The sequence below is a fragment of the Furipterus horrens genome, unplaced genomic scaffold, assembly GCF_987537825.1.
Source record: "Furipterus horrens unplaced genomic scaffold, mFurHor1.1.pri manual_scaffold_4, whole genome shotgun sequence".
Lineage (NCBI taxonomy): Eukaryota > Metazoa > Chordata > Mammalia > Chiroptera > Furipteridae > Furipterus > Furipterus horrens.
The window spans coordinates 52,287,817-52,300,271 of NW_028327174.1; the positions used below are offsets into that span (position 1 = coordinate 52,287,817).

General features: G+C 52.5%; 2 protein-coding genes across 3 annotated transcripts; both read left to right on the forward strand.

The window, feature by feature from the left end:
• The first annotated feature begins 2,319 nt into the window (after positions 1–2,319).
• On the forward strand, positions 2,320–7,451 carry ATG101 (autophagy related 101). Of its 2 annotated transcripts, none has more exons than XM_090273206.1 (3): positions 2,320–2,436; positions 5,487–5,814; positions 6,755–7,451. In XM_090273206.1, exons 2-3 carry the CDS (start codon positions 5,563–5,565, stop codon positions 7,157–7,159), a joined length of 657 nt encoding a protein of 218 aa, XP_090129332.1. In that variant the 5' UTR covers positions 2,320–2,436; positions 5,487–5,562; the 3' UTR covers positions 7,160–7,451. The 2 variants fall into 2 exon arrangements, with proteins under 2 accessions (XP_090129332.1, XP_090129333.1); XM_090273207.1 differs by having other exon boundaries at positions 5,492–5,814.
• Positions 7,452–9,682: 2,231 nt separating this feature from the next.
• Positions 9,683–11,841, forward strand: SMIM41 (small integral membrane protein 41). Its single transcript, XM_090275556.1, has 2 exons — positions 9,683–11,497; positions 11,693–11,841. Exon 1 carries the CDS (start codon positions 11,074–11,076, stop codon positions 11,329–11,331), a length of 258 nt encoding a protein of 85 aa, XP_090131682.1. The 5' UTR covers positions 9,683–11,073; the 3' UTR covers positions 11,332–11,497; positions 11,693–11,841.
• The last annotated feature ends 614 nt before the right edge of the window (positions 11,842–12,455 follow it).

A 12,455-nucleotide genomic window follows, 5' to 3' on the forward strand; every position in this document is an offset into this window, starting at 1 on the left:
TAGTATGGAAGATGATGATGTTGAGATGGTGGCAGCAAAGGGCCCTGAGACAGACTGTGTCAGAGGTAGAGGGAGGTCAGTCACTCCCCTCACTCAGTGCAGTGTCTGGGAGTTAGGTTCTGGTTCCCCCCACCCTGGAGTTCTAACCTCCCAGGGTCCCCATCCTTTGGCTCCTTGCAGACCCTCCCCTCTTAATATTTTATCCTGATTCCCTCCAGGTTAAGTCCAGGCCCCATAAAAGGCTGCTGGTCTGTCAGGCAGGCAGCTTTCTCCTCCCCGGGCTCTGTGGGTACTCTGAAGCTGCCTGGGGAGAGGTATCCACAACTGGGACAGAGCCAAGCCAGAGACTAAGGCTGCATGGGGCAGAACTATGGGAAGGAAGGAAGGAATAGGTGGAGTGGGGAAGTCAGCCAGAAGAGCAGGTTAAGTAGGGGGGTTTGGAAGAACTGGGTGGGAGAAGGAAGCCTAAAGGGCAGGTAGGTGACAATGGTATGCTGGAGTCAGCTGGTACTGATACTCTACAACCAATTGTAACTCTGATGATAAAAATGTAATCTTTCATGCATCCCGGACTTTGCATTCAGTGATGAACTATAGCTTGAAAATGGTCATAGAAAATTGGCAAACGCTACTAATCAAGGCATTTCTCCACCAGAAAGCAGGAGTGTGTGTGTGTGTGGGTGGAGGGGTGCGTATTGGAGCATGGTAGTGCACAGGAGGGAGGGTAAGGGTGGAGAAACCAGGAAGAGAACTTCTGGAGTGGTAAGGAATCCTGCACTTGAACCCCAGGCTCTGCCATTTTCCCAGTGCCCTTTGCCAGGTAACAACACCTCCCAGTGCCAACTTCTTTATCTCATAGGATTAAATTAATTAATGTATACAAAACACTTAAAATCATGCCCTTTCCATTCCATTCAATAAATGTTTTGAATTACTTTGGGAGAGGAATTTCATGTTAGAAAAATGAGCATCTTGATCTGCAAGTAAACAACTTATGAGTGCCTCCTGTTGGGGTCCAGGGCATGCAAGGTCCTGTGGGCATGAACAGAGTCAATGAAAAACCCCTGTCTACCTTGGGCGCACAAATCTACTTGGAGAACCAAATACGCTCCCGGGAAGTTACATGGCACTAAAAATGCACTCATATTCATACACCACTTTACAGTCCACAAAGGTTTTTCATATGAATGATCTCTTGCGATCCTTGCAACAACTACTCGGTTAGAGGAGGAAATCAGAAAGGCTGAGTGACGTCAAGAGGCACATGCAAAGGCAATGGCAGAATTACCAGCCTTACAAGAACTGTCACCAGATTGGTCAATGTAAAGCACCAAGGCGTGCTTCTGTTCGATGATAGCACAGTAAAGTGAAGTCCTTTTCTCCAGTCTCTTTGTGGGACCTGGGATCCTGGCTATTATGTACTGGAAAAGCTAAAGTTTTGCCATCCACTCAGCTTCAAGCAGCACACTGGTCATCTCTCCATGTAGCATGCCCCTCATCTTAGGCGATCGGCGCCCCTTCCGGGCCCCGGAGGCCCGATTAGGGGCCACATTCCCCTCTCCCCACCCAGGGGCTGGCTGGCCGCGGATCACTCCTCTCAGCCTCCGGAGGCAGCACAGAGCTCATCGGCCTCTCCTCCCATCTCGTCTCTATGGCGGAAGTGAGCTGTTCCAGCCGAAACACAACAACATTCTCGGTGGTGGGAGTGAATGGAATCGTCCAATGAGGGGGATACGTCTCACTGTCAAATCTTAAAATCCGAGAGATAATCAAGAACAAGCCAGCATATAAATTAAAGAGCAGTATATGACTATATTTTTTCTCTGTCGTGAATGTAAAACGGTCTGGGAAGCTGCACTGGTGTCAAGGTTTGGCCAGCCTTGCTCACCGGTGGCCGCGGGGCCAAGTGGAGCCGTCTGGCGAGCAGGGGTGGAGCACGGATTTCCGGGGTCGGCGTCGCCTTCCTTGCTGTTCGTCTGGCGCCCCCGGGATCGCGGTTGTGTGGCCCGTGGGTCCGGGGCGCGGGTTCGGGGAGGTAGGGCACCGTTCTAACCTGCTGCCCCCGTCACCTGGGCAAGCGCGGGCGTTCCCGGAGCTGGCAGGAGGGAGGGTGCGCCTCGAACTCCCCAGCCTGGCCCGGTGGGGCGCGGAGCGCCGCCCCCGAGACCTCTGCGAAGTCAGCTCCGCCCTGGGTTCCCGGCCTGTGGAGGTTCTGGGGGAGTGGCGGTGGAAAAACGGGACCCAGAGCAGAGATCTTATTCTGAGTCCTGCCCGAGTCCTTTGATGCTTAGGCGAATGCTTTATTTTTTCGCTTTTAGTTCTTTTGCGCTCTGTCGCCGGGCCGGAGTTTGGGGCGGACCAGCGGAGGTCGTATCGTGGCGTGAGGAAGGGGATGATCAGAGCCTGAGTGACCCCACTTCAGCCTGTACGCGTAAGGTGGGTATTGGGGTGCACTGGGCTCCAGCCTGGCTCTGAGAAGGCACCTGTCAGCCTCTGCCCCTGTGTTCTACAGACCTGGACCTTGGGGGGAGCAGAGGGACAAGACTTACCGGGCCCTGCTTTGGAGAACTCCCTGCTCACAGAAGGCAGGGGTGCAGGAGGGCGGGCAGACAGGCTCATCGCAGACCAAAGGTGGATGTTGTGGGAAGGAGGCTGGAGTACTGATTTCCTGGAGAAATGGAGCTTAGGATAGCACTGAGAATGAGGGAAGGGCCTGGGCTTGGGGCAAAAGTGAAGAGCTGAATGGCCTGTTTGAATGTTTGTGGGGGACATCAGAAGGGGAAGTTGTGCAAGAAAGGGGAGCTGGACAGAGCTGGGAGTTTAGGTGGAAAACTGCTGGATCGAGTTAGGCTAGAGGGTGGAAAAGAATAAGATCTCACCCTTGATCTAAGAGTGTAGGAGAAACCAACCCAGCAACACTTGGAAGGACCTGGAATTCCTGGGTCAGGGTGAGTTGAGCAGTAGCTTTGTATTAGGTTCCAGGTACTCAGTGTCTGGTGATGAACAGGATACAGACCCTGCCGGTGAGGAACTGTCTGCCAAGTGGGAGAGACCAAACGGGGTCACACCTGTGAAACCGTGCCTGCTAGTACAGGTGGCCCTGGGCTGATTGCCAAGTGAGAGGCAGAGCTGGTTTGATTTCTGACTGGTGCCCTGTGTGTTCAGTGGTGAGCACCACTGTTTATGGGGGATATAAACAAACTGAAATAAACTTAGAAAGAGCTGTCAGACCCTGAGGAGGTAAGGTGGGACGTGGAGCTGGCATGTTTCTGGGGAATGGAGATCTTTAATCTATAGGAGGGGTGAGGGAGTGCTTTAGAGATGCTAACTCATCTAATTTTCCAGACATTCGTTTTAAGGTAGCTCTTGTTAATATTCCCTTTTTATAGATTGGGGAAACTAAGGCACATAGCAGTTAAGCAGCTTGCCCAAGAGCACACAGTGAGCAATTGGCAGAGCTGGGGTTCCCACTCAGGCTGTCTGGCTTTATAGTTGCTGTTCTTAACCACTGTTCTACTATATTTTACATGGGTTGTTTTACTTAATTCTGAGAACAATCCAAATTTGCAGCTAAGAAAACAGACTCAGAGAGGTTGTGTGAATTGTTTAAGGTCACACAGCAAGATAGGAGAGAGCTAGGATTCAAACCCAGGATTGCTGGACATGAAAGCCCCACCACTCTGCCCTTCGATCCCCCCACATCCATTTTGCTGTCCCTGTAACTGCCACTGCTGTGGTGGCCCTAACAGATGCCTTGCCCAGCCTCTGTGCTTTCAAGTGGGAGTTTTCACTGCAGAGTCTGTGGCTGGCCCTGGAAGTGAGTGGGTTTTGGTGTGCATGTGCATGTGTCAGTCAGCCCAGTCTTCTTAGCTTTCAGTGACTTCTCTTAGCATTTGGTGGCCCAAAAATCATGAAGAGCCAGAGTTAATTTTCTTTTCCCCCCAGCATTATAAACTGTCTGTCTTTAATGTCTTGGGATATAAACAGTTTGGTTTATACAAATTACGTATTTTTCATCTGCATTAAGAAACTATATACATCTTTTTCCAAAGTAATTTAGTATTATCTAGGATAAGCCTAAGAGAGTCATAAAAATAGACTTTATCACCCAATACCTTCAATATTGTTACTTTTATAAAACTCATGAATATTCTGTGGCCACTTGGGTCCTTGCCCATTTGGTGGGAACTGTACTTGGGTCCTGGGGCTATACAGAGTTTTGCCTCTGTATAACTTGAGGCCATAGACGAGCCTAATGGAAGCCATTTACAAAGTGAAACCACAAATTATCCTGGAGTGTTTCCTGTTTGTCAGACACGGTTCCTTGACATGTTGAGGGGTAGCGTTTTCAATTTCAGACTTGTGAAGTCTTATCTTTACACATTGTATGTGTGCGTTTTTTGCCACTGCATTATGGTGGGAGTGGGAGATTTTTTGAAATATAGGCCCGAATTTTGTTGTTACGTAAAATCACTATAAATTGAAAACTGCTTTGAAATTTTTTTATGAAACTTTGATTTTCTTACCTTAGAAGGTGTTCTTCATCGTTGTTATGAAAGATATAGGCACTCTGTGCAGTTTGTGAAAAACGTAATTTTACATGTCCCACATACAATGTGTTTACTATATGAAGGCTTCTGTTGTGAAGTATCTGTTAGGGCACTGGCAATTGCAGGTCTGACTGCCCAGTGTGGGTTGGGAGCACCTGCTGATCCTCACAGTAGACAAAGAAACAGAATAGCAGCTCTATTCCCAGCACTTGGCTCAATGGCTGTGGGTTTGGGCACCCCAGTTCGGAAGGGCCGAACTTCCAAATCGGTTTCAGCCATCCACTCTACAGACTTTAGGGGATAATAGGGCATTTCTTGGCTTGTGTCTGCATTTCTTCAGTCTCTGTCTCAGTGGTCACATTGTTTTTTCCTCTTCAGTTGTTTCAGAGTTAACTTTCTGATGTACAGATTTGGTCTTGGCCCAGTGACGCATTGACTTTTCACTGCCCTTACGACAGAGTCCAAATCCTTTACCTGGTCACTCAAGGTCCCAGGAAATCAGACTTCCTTTTCCTTCTCCCACCTGTAGTCTCGCCAGTACGGCAACATTCACCCACCTGTCTCCTCTATCTTGGCAGCTTCTCAAGGTCAGGGGCCGTGTTTGCCTTGCATGGCCATTGCCTAACAGGTGGTGCACAGTGAGCATGTGTTGAATTGTTTTTTTTAAGTTTTATTTATTGTTTTTCTGAGCATGTGTTTTAAACTACAATGAAGACCATAATGGAATTTGAGCTGTGGCGGGTTGTTGGGCCTGGTAACTTTGAAGTTCTCCCCCTTTCTGATCCCAGTAGTCTTAAGATTCTCTGATAGTAGGTGCTGCTCAAATGCAGCGAAAGGCTATAGAGACAGAGGCTGGGCTGGGCCTGGAAGGAAGTGAATAGGTAACATGTAGATCATTCAGAAGGTGTCAGCATTCTGACCTGGCTCCTCTTGCAGGGCAGCCCCTGGGTGGCGTGAAGCTTCCCTGTCTTTATTCCTGTCCCCCACCCTGTTGTGGGCCACCGACTACGGGATGAACTGTCGCTCGGAGGTGCTGGAGGTGTCAGTGGAGGGGCGGCAGGTGGAGGAGGCCATGCTGGCTGTGCTGCACACGGTGCTCCTGCACCGCAGCACGGGCAAGTTCCACTACAAGAAGGAGGGCACCTACTCCATCGGCACTGTGGGTACCCAGGATGTCGACTGTGACTTCATTGATTTCACCTATGTGCGCGTCTCCTCTGAGGAGCTGGACCGTGCCCTGCGCAAGGTTGTTGGGGAATTCAAGGTAGGGTGTGGCACAGTCCCGTCAGGGCTTGGGGGAAGCATCTTGATTCTCTGGTTGGCTCTCCATGACTGAGATGGAAAGGGTTCTGGCTGCCCTATAGGGGAAGAGTGTGTGGTTACCACATGCCATGGGGGTGGGGAGATCATGGGCAGAATTACTGGACCAGATGGTTCCATTTGCTTCTCAGACAAGAAGAGGGAGAAGCAGCCAGGTCTGGCCTGTCCTTCTTCTCCCTTACCTCTTCTGTTCTTTGGCTTCCTTCTTTGTAATCAAGGATCACTAGGCTTTATAGTACCCCCTCCTTTTCTTTAGAGACTACGAGTTTAGGTTGTCATTGAGTGAATAAAGTGGAAGAATTGTGCTTAATTGACAGTGGAGGAGGCAAATAGGAATTACCTGGGGAGTAGGAGATGTTAGAATACATTTTGAAGGATGGGGCCTAAAGGATTGGGGTTGTGGAAGGAAGAGGAAGGCCCTTCATGTAAGGGTGAAAAGCAAGGATTTTGAAATTAGACAATGTGGATTCAAATCCTGGCATAGCCATGCACTGGCCTCCGACTTTTAGCAAAATAGCTTGACTCTGAGCCTCATTTTGCCTCAATATTCCTGCCCTGAAGAGTTGTTGAGAGGAGCGAATGGGATTGTGAGTGTAAATGACTGGCCTAGAATAAGTGCTTCAAAAACAAGAATTCTGAGCAAAGCTGGAGGAGTTGGGTGAGGAGATAGGTTTTGTTGTTTTGCTTGAACTACTCAATTTTAGGTTGTCAGTTTGCTGTGTCTTATTACCCGGATCCTTTACCTTCTCTATTGCTCATTCCCTGCCCTCCCTGAAGGACTAACAGAGCTAGGACAGCGTAGTTCCTGGGGGTGTAGGAAGCAGGTGGTCACAGGGCGAGAACTCCTGTCTTGGCCTGTTCATCTGTTACCCCTTCTTCCCCAGGATGCACTGCGCAACTCAGGTGGCGATGGGCTGGGGCAGATGTCCTTGGAGTTCTACCAAAAGAAGAAGTCTCGCTGGCCTTTCTCAGACGAGTGCATCCCCTGGGAAGTGTGGACGGTCAAGGTGCATGTGGTAGCCCTGGCCACAGAGCAGGAGCGGCAGATCTGCCGGGAGAAGGTGGGTGAGAAGCTCTGTGAGAAGATCATCAACATCGTGGAGGTGATGAATCGGCACGAGTACCTGCCCAAGATGCCCACGCAGTCGGAGGTGGACAACGTGTTTGACACAGGCTTGCGGGACGTGCAGCCCTACCTCTACAAGATCTCCTTCCAAATCACCGATGCCCTGGGCACCTCAGTCACCACCACCATGCGCAGGCTCATCAAAGACACCCTTGCTCTCTAGGTCTTGCTGGGTGCCTTGGGTGCTCCTTGATGCCTCCCAGACCTTGGTTTCCGGGGATTGTACTGTTGGGCCCTTGGGGCGTGGGAACCTGATCCAGGTCCCTGATAAGTCTTGGAAGGGCCAACCCCTGGCTTCCTTGATTTATGGTTGCCAGCCTCTGGTCAGCCTCATAACCTTCACTGATGGTTAAGTCAGGCCAGCACTGTCCCACTGCCCCTTTGAGGGGTGCCCCTCCCTTCTCCACTGTACAGAAGCACCATCAGTAGGATGGTGAATAAAATTGAGAATGTGAGTTTGGGTTGAGCCATCTCTTCCTCGCCTTGTGTTTGTTCTGCCCTGAAATATTAACACTTTCTGGCAGACTTTTGAGGACACAGATGTGTGTTGAAGGCACTATTCCAAGATGAGGAGAGTGGGTGGATAGGATTACAGAAAGATTAAAGCTGACCGATTTTGTACTTTGTGGATATTCACATAATGTTACCCACCCAGGTGTGACCATGGTCAGTCCCTCGAATGAGGGTTCAGATCAGGGTCTGTTGCTTTTAGATATGACTGCTGTTTGTCCTCCCTTCCTGAGGAACCTGTAATATCCTTGCCCTTTATATTATGTGGTCTCGATTCTCTGAAGAATATCTTCTGTCTTCATAGAGCATGCACAGGTCCAACATGCACCAGAAAGCTCATTTGATTTGGGGTTTCTTTCTGGAGAGAGACGGGCCACTTTGAGACTGGTGTGTGATGACAATTTTCCAGGCTGGGCTGGCCCTTGCTGGTTGTTGGGACATTGTTTCAATATCTCACACTTGTTTCAACACTAGTATGCTCAAAATCGATGAGCTCCATTGTGTGCTTTTTATTGATTTAGTCCACGTTTTACAATGGTTTTTTTGTTTACGGCGGCGGCGGCGGCGGCAGCCGTCCGTCTCGAGAGACGATGGCGTAGCTTCCTGAGAGTCTATCTGCACCGCCGAGAATGGCTGTGCAGTCCGATTCGGGAGTGACAATCCCTGCCGCACTTGGTACAGGTGAAGGCAGATGGCTGTTGTTGCTGCTGCTGACGCTGCTTCCGCCTCGATCTTTTCTGGACCGCCTCCTCGTTGCGCGCAGCCTCCGCGCGTGACGTACCTTGCCTGACCGCGAGCCTCCAGGCTAGGCGGTCGTCTGCTTGAACTTCCCATGTGTTGAGATTGATGGAGCATTGTGTCATGTCCTTTTTGCAGATGTCTTTGAACCGCAGTTTTGGGCGCCCTGTCATCCTCTTGCCTTCTGCTAGCTCGCCGTAGAGGAGGTCTTTGGGGATACGGCCTGCATCCATTCTTTTGACATGGCCGAGCCACCTGAGGCGTCTCTCGCTAAGAACTGCATGCAAACTGCTCATATTGGCTCGCTTCAGCACCTCGGTGTTGGGAACCTTATCCTGCCAGGCGACATGCAGGACGCGTCGCAGGCACCTCATGTGGAAGCTGTTGAGTTTCCTTTCGTGCCTTGCATAGGTGGTCCACGTCTCGCTGCCATAGAGGAGAGTGCTGAGTACACAGGCTTGGTAGATGCGCAGTCTGGTTTTCTCAGTGAGGCTGGAATTATTCCACGCTCGCCGGTTCAGTCTGGCCATAACTGTGGCTGCCCTGGCGATTCTCCGGTTGACCTCCAAGTCGACTGACAGAGAGCTCGAGATGGTGGACCCGAGGTAAGTGAAGTCGTTGACAACCTCCAGGGTGTATCCGTCGATGGTGATGCATGGGGGAGTCCCTGTGCCTTGAGCCATAACATTCGTCTTCGTCAGGCTGATGGCTAGTCCGAACTCCTTGCATGCGTGGGAAAGGCAAGTGACTAGCTGCTGGAGTCCCTCTTCGGAGTGTGATGTCAAAGCTGCGTCGTCGGCGAAGAGCATCTCACGGATGAGCACCTCTTGGACTTTGGTCTTGGCTCGTAGACGGGCCAGGTTGTAGAGCTTGCCATCGGATCTGGTGTGAATGAAGACACCCTCGCTGCAGTCCTTAAAGGCGTATTGGAGGAGCATGGAGAAGAAGATTCCGAACAGCGTAGGCGCGAGGACGCAGCCCTGCTTTACTCCGCTGCTGACTGGGAAGGCCTCAGAGGTTGCGCCGTTGTAGGACACCGTGCTGTGCATGTTGTCGTGAAAGGACATGACCACAGCAAGCAGATGTGGTGGACAGCCAATCTTCCGTAGCAAGCTGAAGAGTCCGCTTCGACTGACCAGATCAAACGCCTTCGTGAGGTCAATAAAGGCGAGGTAGAGTGGTTTATGCTGCTCGTGACACTTCTCCTGCAGCTGGCGTAGGGAGAAGATCATGTCCACTGTTGATCGGCCAGCTCTGAAGCCACACTGGGACTCTGGGTAGACGCGGGAAGCAAGGGTCTGCAGGCGGGCAAGAGCGACCCGGGCGAATACTTTGCCGACGACGCTGAGGAGAGAGATGCCCCGGTAGTTGTTGCAGTCGCTGCGGTCTCCTTTGTTCTTGTACATGGTGATTTTTTTTTTTGTTTACACTGCACCAGTTTTAATAGACTAAACTGTGCAGGGAGGGTTGCTAAGGGAAAGATGGTTGGGGTGGGGAGGGGTCGTGCCCATTGGCCTGTAGCAGGTAGGTAGTAGCCAGAATCGCCAGGAAGTGTTTGCACATTTTTCTCATTCCAAGCAGTTTTTGGCCATGGGACATTTCATGTCAGTTTTTGTGATGTTCTACCCTTGATTTCTGGGGAACTGGAGAACTCAGGAGGTTCTTGGAGGTTTGGAGATGGGGAAGGCCTGTTCTCAGCAAGTCCTTACTGGTGTGTGTGATCCCTACTTGTCCTGTTGTCATCTTGGGGACCTTTTCCTTCTAGCTGGCCATCAGCTAATCTCTTCTGAGGGATTGGGTGATACAGGTGTTTGCTAAGCAGTACCTTTGTTTTAAAGAGCTCAAGGTTGCTAGTTTTCAGGAGACCTGGGCAGGAGGGTCTTCCCTCCATCTCAACTTTCTCCTTTTTTGCAGCCAGGCTGCTCTACCCTACAGCATTGGCTTGGGTATTCTATAAGCAGCTGGCAGCAAGCTCCCTTTGGTGGGCAGGACAGTAACATCTCTATCCCTTTTGGCATTGTGATTTCCCAGAGGTAGAGGACTGATTTACCAAGTTCAAAACCCAAGCGTTGGTGACTCAAATCTGCTTTCCCATTGGTTTGTAACTCACCTTGGCCTCTGGGGCCTGAGCAAAGGAATGGGGGTATGCCTTAAAGTCCCCCTGTCCTCCCCTCTTTCCCTGCATGGGGCCGAGGAGGCACTGGCCTGCTTGTTCAGCCCCAGGAGGCTCTCAGAGGTTAGGAAAGACACGTGTCACTCAGGTCTTAGAGGCTGCTCATTTATCTCCGGTTCCAGTGGCCACCTGGGCCATCTGGCAGCACTGAGCTTTGGCCCAGGGCCGGAAGGCCTAGAAATGGGGATGGCCCTTGCTGGTCCTTTGTCCTGCTAAACTGGCAGAGTCCCCGGCGGCACCTGGGATGGGGTTTGGAAGAGCTTTTCAGGGTTCTGAGTAAGGTGCTATTTCTTGACTTTTGCCAGGGGGGAGGGAGAGCCTTGGGGACAGGATTCCTGGGTTTGGCTGGCTGGGCGCCAGTGGGCTAGATTCGCGTGGGTAGGTGTGTGGGCCTTTGGGACAAGAAGATATGCCCCCCGCCCGGAAGTCTACCATAGTCCACACCGGAGGAGCCCTTAGTCTATCTAGGAAGGGCCTGAGCGCGCTCTGTGCAAGGGGTGGGGGCTTAGCGGACCTGGGACCCGCCCCTTAGGCTCCTCCCGGATGCTTGTAGTCGTCAGCCCCTGGGGTCTGCCCGCCAGCTCTGCCTCCTGCACATCTGATCATCTGACAGTCCCGCACACATCAGGGTACATCTGGGCAGCTGCCTCTGAAGCATGAACACCTTGCAGGAGGGCACCACGGCCGGAGGCGCCTGGCTGAGCTGCTGCAACCAGTCGGGGGTGCGGCCGGAGGTCCCCGAAGGGTCGCACCCGGTGCAGGCAGCTGTGCTGGGCGTGCTGGCACTGCTCGTACTCTGCGGGATCCTGTTCCTGGGAGGCGGCCTCCTCCTCCGAGCCCAGGGCCTGACTGCTCTGTTGGCCCGTGAGCTGCGCGCCTACCCTGAGACCGAGCCCGGCAACGACGACTCCTAGACACCCGGCTGCGCGCCAGCGTTCTAACTGTCCAGGCCGCCCTGGAACTCGGCACAGGACTGCGAGAAAGCTGCTGCGCTTGCCGGTGCGTTCAGGAGCGCGCCAGCAGCCCCTGCGGAGAAGCGAAGACTCGGGTTCCTTCCCTTGAGGCCAGCGGGTTGCACAGGTGAGAAGGGCAGAGCGGGTACTCACAGTCCTGTCCCCTCTTGAGCGCCTTTGGTTCCCTCCTCTGGAAGTCCCCGGGGTGGGGCCCGCAGCTGCTCCGACCATCCACCCCCAGTGCCAAGATCTGAGGGAAGGGGCTGCCCCCCTCACCCCCGACTCTCCTGCAGCGGCGCCCCCACCCAAGTGCTTTTTCTAGACCAGGCGATCACAAACTGGGAGAGGAGGACTTGGGGCGCACGGAAGAGGAGGGAGTCGGGAGGGGCCGCAGTGTACTTTGGAGCCTTTCTTTCTTTGCACTACTTTGCTCCTGTCTTGACTCCAGCGCCCCAGCACTGCCCATTCCACTGGAAGGTGAGGAGAGGCTGCAACAGAAACTCAGACACCCTGGGCCTTTGGCCTCTGCGTTCTTCCCTCCCCCTATCTAAAAGCCCGTCTCTAAAGGGGTTTGAGAAAGATTAAGATTCCTCAGTGTGACCTCCCTCTTGAGGCACGGGGGATGGGAGGGCAGAGCCAAGGGTCTGGATAGGTCCTGGGGGATGGGGAAGTGTGCAGTGGGGAGGGGGGCTCCCTCAGCTCCTGCTCAGGTTAGGGTTGGACAGACGTCCCAGAGAAAGGAGTTTTGTGGTGTGTTTGGGGGGTGGGTGGATGGAGGTTGCTAACAGCTGGGGGGTCTCAGTAGCACTTTCTCCAGGAGGCCAGGGCTGACGACTCCCAGCTGTGGGGTCTCTGTCTGGCTCTCCTGCCTCTGTCTCTCCAAGGACAGGAACCATCTGGAGGGAAGGGCCTGTGTGGCCTAAAGACTGGGTAATTCCAGGCCAAGGCCACCTTGGACAGAGCCACAGCGATTGGGCAGAGAAGCCTTTACTGACCCTCTCCATGGTTCAGCATTGTACCTGGGGGGTCCTGGCAGGTTTCTGTTGGTGTGGCTGCTATTGGAGGTGCCTCTACCTCCCCTCCCC

Coding starts and splice junctions, on each gene's coding strand:
- ATG101 (XM_090273206.1), top strand. CDS start 5,563: ATGAACTGTCGCTCGGAGGTGCTGGAGGTGTCAGTGGAGGGGCGGCAG. Junction 5,815..6,754: donor AGGTTGTTGGGGAATTCAAG/GTAGGGTGTGGC, acceptor CTTCTTCCCCAG/GATGCACTGCGCAACTCAGG.
- SMIM41 (XM_090275556.1), top strand. CDS start 11,074: ATGAACACCTTGCAGGAGGGCACCACGGCCGGAGGCGCCTGGCTGAGC.